At 35.0% G+C, this 10591-nt stretch overlaps 1 protein-coding gene across 1 annotated transcript; it reads left to right on the forward strand.

Moving 5' to 3' along the window:
- The first annotated feature begins 676 nt into the window (after positions 1–676).
- On the forward strand, positions 677–2951 carry LOC145117115 (WUSCHEL-related homeobox 1-like). Its single transcript, XM_079053423.1, has 2 exons — positions 677–1049; positions 2415–2951. Exons 1-2 carry the CDS (start codon positions 735–737, stop codon positions 2658–2660), a joined length of 561 nt encoding a protein of 186 aa, XP_078909549.1. The 5' UTR covers positions 677–734; the 3' UTR covers positions 2661–2951.
- The last annotated feature ends 7640 nt before the right edge of the window (positions 2952–10591 follow it).

Below are 10591 nucleotides of genomic sequence, written 5' to 3' on the forward strand. Positions count from 1 at the left end.
AAAAAAAAACATATGCTTAAAAGTTGGAGGCATCTTTATGTTTAAAAAATATACATCTATTTACGAAGCTATTAATTCAAATAAGAATCATGTTTTTGAAGTTAAGCAAAATAAACCAGACAAAATTGTTGCTACTGTTTTACTAGACAAAACACAAGTTTTATATATCATGAATTTACTTTCACTTTATATATCGATCGTCCAGACTATCAAAATGTAAATGTAATATGTTATTTGTCTTTTTAAGTTTTGAATATATATATATATATATATATATATATATATATATATATATATATATATATATATATATATATATATATATATATATATATATATATATATATAACTGGTTCTGTCGGGTACCCAGCGGGTATCGGTTCCAAAAAAATGAGAACCGGAACCGGAACCACTTAAAACGGTTCCAAAACTTTAGGAACCGGAACCAGAACCACTTAAGACGGTTCCAGTTCCAGAACCGGCAGTTTCGAGGCGGTTCCGGTGCCGAAAGCGGGTACCCTGTTCCGCTGCTCATCCCTACAAGCAACTCTGAAGATCATGAAGTCATCCCCACGCATTAAATTAACTCTCTATAAATATCATCCCATGCATTAAATTAACTCTCTATAAATATCACTTTAGTCGACAATATTCCTTAAAACGAACACGTGTTTTCCGTTTTAAGAAAAAACAAAAAGAGAATACAAAGAGCCATATAAGTAAAACAGTGAAAAATGTCATTGGCCCCTGTGAAGGGGGTAACAAGCGGCAGCGGTGGTGGAAGCAGCAGATGGTCTCCAACGCCGGAGCAGCTGAAGTTTTTAGAAAGAATGTATAGAGGCGGCCTGAAAACTCCATCGGCAACTCAGATACAGCAAATCACAACAAGACTATCCACTTACGGAAACATACAATGCAAAAATGTCTTCTATTGGTTTCAAAATCACAAAGCTCGTGACAGACAAAAGCTTCGAAAGAAACTCATAGCCATGTACCAGCCACATCACCTCTACCCTCGTCAAGATCAACCCTTTCTTCCTCTTCATCAGGTAACTTTTTCAACTCCTTTTATATTAAATTACTTTACATAAATGAAATTTAAGTTGTCCATTAAATTAGGAGAAAATTGCAAATTTAGCCAAATACATACTTTGTGGAAAATAGCCAAAAAAAATCAAAATTGCATTTGTAGCCACTAAAATCGCAGATGGGTATAAGCCATCTGCGATTTCGCCTTCCCATATGCGAACGTACAAGTGGCTAAAGCACGTCTGTGCTTTAGCCATTTGTACGTTTGCAAGTGGTTTTTTATTTTTTTATTTTTTATTTTTCGCTGTATATATACTCATTTTCCAGCATAAAATCGTCCATCTGCGATTTCCTCTCGTTTTCACCTGCGATTTTATGTTTTTTTTTTTTTTTAACTACGAAATTGATAGTGTTTAACTACGAAACAACCTTATTATATATAAATTTTTTCAAGAAAATTTTATATTTTTGTTGTTATTTCTTTGGAAAATTTGTTTAAAACCTCACTAAAAATGTATAAATATTTGGTTTGGCTTCTAACTGGTGGGAGAGAGAGTTTCTCTAAAAAATATAATGAAAAAAAAAAAAACGTTTTTATACTAAATCTCTACGAAATAACAGATGGAATACACAAAATCGCAGATGGACTGTTCCATCTGCGAACGTACAAGTGCCTAAAGTACAGATGTGCTTTAGACACTTGTACATTCGCAGATGGAAATGCGAAACCGTAGATGGACTTAATCCATTAGCGATTTTAAGGGCTAATTTTGTAATTTATGTTATTTTTTTGCTATTTTCCACAAAATAATTAATATATTTGGCTAAATTTGTAATTTTCTCTTAAATTAGTATCTAGTCATGCATTCGTCGAACATGTCTGTAAGGTCTCCAATTTTACATTGTTTCCTAAACAGGATTACCTTTTAAAAAATGCGTGTGAATGTTTAGGTATTTTTTAAAATTGTGGAAACATGATTAATTTCATTATCTTTTAAAAAACAGGATTATCTTTTAAAAAATGTGGAAACACGAGAGGATGCGCATCAAATTTTTAAAATTGTGTGAATGTTTATACACACACCCAAACTCCAACTAAATTTTGTCTTTATAAAAACAGAAGGAATATGACTGCATAAAGAATGAAACAGCGATAAAGAAATTATCGAGAAATAATAGAACTTTATCTCCATATTATTTAACAAAAAACAGGTGAATACAATTTGGTCATCTGGGATTGGTGGAATTGATTTTTCTACAATTAAAATAGAACTTTTTTATACATTATTTAACTTTCTATTAATTTTCATTATCATTTTGAAGCATATACTAATTCAATTTAGATGTCCCTTGCTAATAGTATTATATTTGTAATATGGGTACAGGTTGGTGGAGTTGAAGATGCATCAATCTGTAGAACGATTGTAAACAATGCGAAGGAGGATTTCCAATCTGATCAAACCTGCAACCTCATGTGTAATTACCCACTTATGACTATGATGATGATGATGAATCATGGTACAACTCCATATTGCACAAGAGTACCGCCCAAAACCCTACAGCTCTTTCCGGTTACCACCACCACCGCCGATCTCAGAGGAGACGATCGGTCCAGCACCACCAATCCCTAGTCTAATGTTGACTTCTGTTATCTTTGTTGCAAGTTAAAGACAAGAACTCACAAGCTAAAACCGATCCTGTTACTGGTTTTGATATAGAAGTACTGAAATTAAGATGAAAAGCGGTTAGGGTAGCCTATGGTTAGGTTCAGAGCTAGGGTTTAAAAATAAGTGGTGGGTTTATGTTATATCACTACACCTTTGCATGGCAGGGCAGTACTGGTAATATATTATATATAAAGAAAGATGAAAGATCTGAATTGCCTAATATGCTTGCATTTGGTATGTTTTTTTACATGAAAATTGAAGTGTCGATTTCACAATCTTGGAGTATGCACTGGGATTGTCAAAGCTTCTTTGTTTGGTTATTGTTTTTTTTTTCGTATTTCTTGTGTATTTGAATTGTTAGACACACTAAGCGACGTACACACTCAGCAGATATATAGCACCAATGATTGGTAGCAAAGTTTCAGATGGTCATCAATACTTTATAATTTGTGTTAGAGTATAGACATGTCTTTAAAAATTTCGGTGTTAATTTAGTTTTCTTAAAAGATCACCAGCAAATATAGTCAATGCAAATACAAAATCTACCACACAATAATTCATCAATAATAACAATCAACTACGAATATATATAAATCTATAAGGGGGTAATCTTTGCATTATTTAGCTTTGAATAATTAAGAGGCACCCAAATGATTCAGGCTCTTTGGTTAAAAGGTTGAACTTTTATTTTTTTATTCTTTCTATTTCAAGTCAAAAATTAACTTTTACTTTGAAACAAAAAATATTGATTACATTTTGAAATAAAAAGGGATTCCTTACATTTGATTATACAATAATGTATTCACTCATACATATGCAATTATGCATACATAAATAACATGGAAATTGGTAGCTTCAAGATTCCGTATTATACTATTTATAATTAACTGAATAAGGTTCTTATTTCCAAAATCTCGATTATATAAGTTAAAAATTACATTTATAAACTGAAATGGAACTTGTCTTCGCTCTCAATAGCACTAAGTGAAGCACCAACGCTTTGCGGTGAAAGGATTTGCACTACAAAAATCAGAGTATTACCGGCAACATGCGTCATCGCTAAAAGTAGCGTTTGTCGCCGCTAATACTATTAGCAGCGACGCGTCATCGTTAAAAGCCCGCCGCTGATGTTTTGTCACTAATAATCAAAATGTCGCCGCTAAGCGGGCGTCGCCGCTAAAGTCATCACTAATAATCACTAATAAGCGGGCGTCGCCGCTAAAGTCGTGCCGTCCCTAATAACAAATTGTCGCCACTAAAGGCGTCGCCGGTATTGGTATTTTTTTTTATTATTTCACATTAAAATTGAAAAAAAAGTATAAAGAGTATAAAAATTGTTATGATATTAATTAATCTAATCCTACATGCTTCGATTTCAAAATATTAATCCAACATTCGTTCAAAATACTCATCCAATTTAACATAATACAAAATATCGAAAATACTAGTCTAAAATACTTACACAAACAAAACATACAAAAATCCTACAACTAGCTACTCGTCATCATCGCTCTCCTCGTTTCCTTCAGTTTCATTTTGTTGTGGCAACGAACGAAACCAATCTTCAAGTGCGGCACTACAAGCCGGATCTTTTAACATTGTTTGAAGCATTTCTAACTACAAAGAAAACAACAGTCTTATAAGTTAAACCAACATTATAACATTATATATACAAAATATACATTCCACATACAAAATATAAAATATAGCATTGTACAATAATTAACAATTACCAAACTACAAAATATCATTATAGCATTGTACTTTAGTATACTAACAATTACCAAATTACACATATTGCATATAACACGTTATAGCATTGTATTATAACTAACAATTACCAACCTACAAAATACTGTTATAGCATTGTACTTTCATAAACTAATAATTACCAAATTACATATATTTCATATAACACATTATAGAATTGTAATATAACTAACAATTACCAAACTACAAAATACCATTAGAGCTTTGTACTTTCATAAACTAATAATTACCAAACTCCACATATTGCATATAAAACATTATAGCATTGTATTTTCATAAATCAACAATTACCAAACTACAAAATACCAATATATCAAACTATAACCAAACTAACAATTACCAACATATAAACTATTATCAAACTAACAGTTACCAACATTTCTATTACTAAACCAACAACTACCAACAAATACACATTATAGCACCAGACTTTTTTTTCATTTTTTCCATTATTGCATCCTACTTTTTTTTCAATTTTTTCCGTACACATATTCTTCTACAATTTTTTTCCATACATCAAACACATTACATACATAAATAATGCATACAACATGAAGAACTAGATTAGAATACTTCATGAAATGGAATAGAACCTGTGGTGGAATGAAATCAAAATGGTGGTGGTTTTGTGGTGCCAAAAAAAACTAGTGGCTTTGGTGGTGGTGATGACAACCCAAAATTAGAGGTCAACAAAGCTTAATACACAAAATCAAACACCCAAATCATTAGTTAATTACTTTGATAATTAGTGGATAGAAAAGAAATCGGGAAAAAAATCAGGAATCACCACTAAAAGTTGCGAATCACCCGTTGTCGGTGATGAGGCTTCCGTCGCCGGTGATGGCGCTGTTGTTGTCGTCGGTGATAGAGGCTGCGTCGTCGGTGATTTTGCTTCGGTATCAGTCGTCAGCAATACCTATGGTGAAAGAAACAGAATACAGAAAGTAGTGGAGGAAGAGGGGTATATCTGTGATGACCTTTAGCGGCGACGCTTATTAGCAGCGGCATGGAGGTATTAGCGGCGAAATTAGGGTTTTAGAAGTTGGTTTGTGCCCTAGAAGCTCCAGAAGTTCGGGATTTTTGGTGAGGCAGCGATTCGGGAGTTCGATTCTTCAGTTCAGATCGGCATTGCGAGGTGAGTTATCCTCACTATACTCAAGGGTCTAAGGCACCAAGGCCGGCCCTTTGTTTTGTTATTGGGACTATTACTGTTGTGATATGTTAGATCGGTATCCTAGTAGATAGGATGGTTATATGCTAGTATGATCTATTAGATCGGTATCCTAATTGATAGGATGGTTATATGCTGGTATGTTCTGTTAGATCGGTATCCTGGCAGATCGGATGTGGTTATGCTTAGTGACCTATAGTTTGGTTTGACTGTCTGTATGTTGGTAGGAGATTACCTGTTATATGTACACATGATTGATTGGTAGTTGAGGGTATTCCATCCCGAGGATGATAGGACCCTAGTATGTTGTCTTTATAGACTGTTATATGATTATCTGATATAGGTGCACATGTTTGATTAGTTATGTTGGCATTCCAACCCGATGGTTGAGGGCTTGGGGTATTCCAACCCGATGGTTGATTGGACCCATAGTATGTTGGCATTCCAACATGATGGTTGAGGGCTTGGGGTATTCCAACCCGATGGTTGATTGGACCCATAGTATGTTGGTATTCCAACCCGATGGTTGAGGGCCTGGAGTATTCCATCCCGATAGATGATTGGACCCATAGTATCTGTTGTATATGTATTGTGTGTGTGGGAATTCCAACCCGATGGTTGTGGGCCGATAGTATTCCATCACGAGGATGATTGGACTCGTAGTATGTGGGCATTCCAACCCGATGGTTGAGGGCCTGGGGTATTCCATCCCGATGGATGATTGGACCCATAGTATGTTGTTCGTTACTGTATGTGTATTGTTGTGTGTATGGGTATTTTGGGGGTAATTCACTAAGCCTTCGAGCTTACATTTATCGATTATTGTTTCAGGTACAACGGATGACCGCGGGAAGGCGAAGGCGTGACCGTACACTTCCTCGATTTATGATTATGATTTCTGGGAACTCTGATGTTAGACTATTTTGAAAACAAATTGTAATAACTGAATGGTTTTTAAATGCTTTAAAAAGTTTTAAATTGGCTGATATTTTATGGACATTAAACCATCCATAAACTATATAATAAATCCATAATAACATCATCCATAACATAAAACAAGAAATACTAGGCGTCTTCAATTGTCGTTACACCATCCTTCGTTGTTTTCCTTGTCGTTGTTGTCCGCATTGTTGACTTGGTTATTAAACGAGCAGATAATATCTCCACATGTCGTTAAACACCAGGTTTTTGGAGAAAATCATTAACATCCACATCCTACAACGTAAGTATATAAGTTCAAATATCAAACTAAAAAAACAAATTATTATTACTTAAAAATTAAATCACAAGCACATTAAGTCATTAACAATTTAACAAACTACCAAACTATCAAATCAATCAAGTCTTTAATAATTTAACAAACTACCAAAATAACAAATTCATAACAAATGAATTAACTGTTGGATAAGGTGTCTAAGTCCGTAACTATATTTGGTATGACTTGACCCGACCCGGCATGGTCCATTTGGGTTGCACTTCACCTAACAATTTGTATGGATATACTTTTGAGAATAAGATGTTTATGATCCATTAATATATTATTTGTTATAATATATTAATATTATTTAATTAGTGTTGATCAAGATTTGATTTATGGAATTAATTCAATGATTAAATGGAACTAATTAAGTATGGACTCTTGCATATATATGGAATAGGCTAAGATTTACTTAGGATGGGCTAAGAGTATATGGAAGTCCATGGATAGTCTATGGAGCTTTTAACCCATGGATCCTAGGTAAATGAAGAGTCATGGGTATTAGGGTGTAACCCTAATCCTCCATAGTATATAAAGAGGGCCTTGGTTCTAGAATTGGCACTAAAGTGTGTGAGAAACAAGGGTGGGCCGATTTTAGCAAGCATCATATTCTCTCAAGTATTTCCAAGTTGTTTTGGGTGATTTGTGACACCACTTGAGGCATCCACACTATTGGTGCTAGGCTCTAAAACTCCAAGCAATCAACCACAAAAGAAAGGTATGTTATTCTACTTAAAGTTTTGTATTACAAGTTCCCCATAACATGCTAGTTAGGTTGTAAACCTTGGAAATCAAATTTGCATGTATTTTAGAGAAAACATAGATCCAAGGTTTCTAGGGTTGCATGTACACCATAGGAGTGTTAGAATGCTCAAAACCCAGCAGTGGTATCAGAGACTAGGCTTGTTTTCTTGATACTTGATGCAAACTTGTTGAAAAAACTCAGTTTTCTGCATTCTGAAGCATGAACTCGCCGAGTCCATGGGGGGACTCGACGAGTCCATGTGATAATTCATCCTACTCGTCGAGTAGGTTCTTGCACTCGACGAGTAGAAGCCCCTGAATGCAGATTTTCGAGTTTTGTTGCTGGAAATGGACTAGAAACATTACCCTAAACTGTTTTGGTGTTTTAAAACTTGTTTTAGATGGTGTAATGCTTATGCTAATCCATTTACAGTGGCTAATATCAAAATTCCATGTTTTATATGTGTTAATATGATTCTTGAAATTTTAATATGAATGTTCATGTTCTTATGAGTTATGGTTAGATCATAGGAATTATTTGCTGAATTGTTTGATGATTGATTCTTGATCTTAATGCCTAATGATGGAGTCCATAACTTGTCCTCAAGTTATGGATAACCAAAAGTCACTTCTTTAAAATTGTCATTAAAGAATAAGGGGTTACATAAAGTGAAGAGTTTTCACTTTAATGGACCATTAAACTCATAAGTTATGAAATGAAAAGTCTTGAATAGTTTCAATACTTGCCCTCAAGTTTGGAATTTGTAAAGTCTCACACAATTAATACTTAAAATTCCAAATTGTACCTTAGAATTTTAAAGTTTAAAATTCAACCCTTATACTTCTATAATATTAAAAGTTTAATTATTATGTATATGTATAAGAATAAGTCAGTCTTACCGTTAGTAGGCCTCATTCACGAAGCCGGTCTATAAGGGGGGTATAAGGTTGTTGCCTATAAAATGGCAGCTTAATGGGTGTCCACTCTCACCCACCACTTCCTTGACTGGTGGAGGATCGTTAGCCGAATGGGTAGGATAGGACCTTAATCCTCATTAAAAGTATAATGAAATTATAAAGTAACTAAACCTTTATTAATTCCCAATCTTAATTACTTTAGGAAAATGTGAAATAGGTGCTAACCCATGAAATTACACTTTGTAACTTACAAAGTCGTTAGTGGAGCGTGTGTGGTTAACCGGCACACTAATAAGGACTAGTAAGAGTGGCAAAGGGTAACTTGATTTTATCATATATTGGTGGAGCGCGTGTGGTTAACCGGCACATCGATTAGGTGATTAAGTTGAGGGTACCAAGTCAATTTGCATGGTTATTCACACCTTGTTTGTGATCCTCGGCATCCCAGTCACAAACTTGAGAGGGCACAATTGAGATTCAAACATGCCATTGAAAGTTCAATGTATCTCAAAAGATCTAGGAGTTTCAAATCCAATTAAAACTTAATAATCTTTTTCGTTTTTCATGGTGGAAATTGGTAAATCGTCATTTACCTACCTTCAACTATTTTATAACTTGGATTACGGCATCCCTCTTCCAATTATAAATAGGTTGTAGGGTCCTAGCCTTAATATGTCATTTGGGTGACTTATTAAGGACTCTTTATCTAATAAAACTTGTCTTTCTTTCTTTCAGATGTCTTCCAACACTGCTACTGGATCAAACCCTACAAGCTCCTTTTCCCTAATGAACTTGTGTGGGAAAGTCACTTTTGATGGTTCAAATTTCAATGAATGGATTAGGAACATCAGAATGATTACTCGCTATGAGGGAAAGGAGTACGTCCTTGACAGAGAACTGAAGGTTGTTGATGAGTCGACTGCTACTCCTGAGTTGGTTGCTTAGTATATTACCCATGAGAAAGATGCCACTAAGGTGTCTTGCATCATGTTGGCCACAATGACAGCAAAACTCCAGAAATCCTATGAAGATTTCTACCCTTTTGAGATGCACCAAGATCTAATGGATAGGTACCATCAGAGTGCTCGTCAGGAGAGGTATGAAATCATTTCCTCTATGATAACAGCTAGGATGAAGGAGGGATAATCTCTCATCGGTCACTTACAGAAAATGCAAAGGTTCGTGGAACGGTTACTGAAACTTAATGTGGACTTCCCTGAGGACATGTCGATTGACATCATTGTCCATTCCTTACCTCCAAGTTATGATCAGTTTCACATGACTTATCATATGAAAAAGGAGGAAGTCACACTCAGCAAGCTTCAAGGACTTTTAAGGACCGCTGAAAGTGGCCTAAAAAGTGCATCAGCTATTACTTCTACTCCTACTACTGCCCATGTTCTGGCAAGTGGGCAAGGAAAAGGGAAGAAGAGGAAGACCCCTTCGAAGGGTACCAAGAGAAAGTCCCTTGATGGCTCCTCTTCAAGTGGAACCAAGAAAGGTTCCATTCCTCCTTCTTCAAACCCTAAAGAAGCACAATGCTTCTACTGCCAGGAAAAGGGGCACTGGAAACGAAGTTGCCCCAAATACTTGCAGGATGTAAGGGATGGGAAAGTTAAACCCACCCATGCAGGTATTTATACTATATTGTCTAATAACTCATTGCGTTCTAACTCTTGGGTACTGGATACAGGTTGTGGTATTCACATTTGTACTGATTTGCAGGGCCTAAGAAGAAGTGGAGCACGGGAAGATAAACTTAATCATGGGCAATAGGAAGGCATCACCTGTGACCAAGATTGGAGTTTATTCTTTATTGCTTAATAATGGGTTAACTTTAGATTTGAATAAATGTTGTTACTCGTCAGAAGTGGCGAGAAATATTATTTCCTTTCATAGTTTGTACAAGCAAGGATTCACATTTTCATTTGATAATAAAAATGGTGCTATTGATGCTTTTTATAATGATGTGTTTTATTTTAAAGCATTACCTTGTGATGGTGTATATGAAACTGTGTCGATTGTAGACAATTA

The sequence above is a fragment of the Lactuca virosa genome, chromosome 5, assembly GCF_052849685.1.
Source record: "Lactuca virosa cultivar CGN04683 chromosome 5, Lactuca_virosa_CGN04683_v6, whole genome shotgun sequence".
Classification (NCBI taxonomy): Eukaryota; Viridiplantae; Streptophyta; class Magnoliopsida; order Asterales; family Asteraceae; genus Lactuca; species Lactuca virosa.

Coding starts and splice junctions, on each gene's coding strand:
- LOC145117115 (XM_079053423.1), top strand. CDS start 735: ATGTCATTGGCCCCTGTGAAGGGGGTAACAAGCGGCAGCGGTGGTGGA. Junction 1,050..2,414: donor CCTTTCTTCCTCTTCATCAG/GTAACTTTTTCA, acceptor ATATGGGTACAG/GTTGGTGGAGTTGAAGATGC.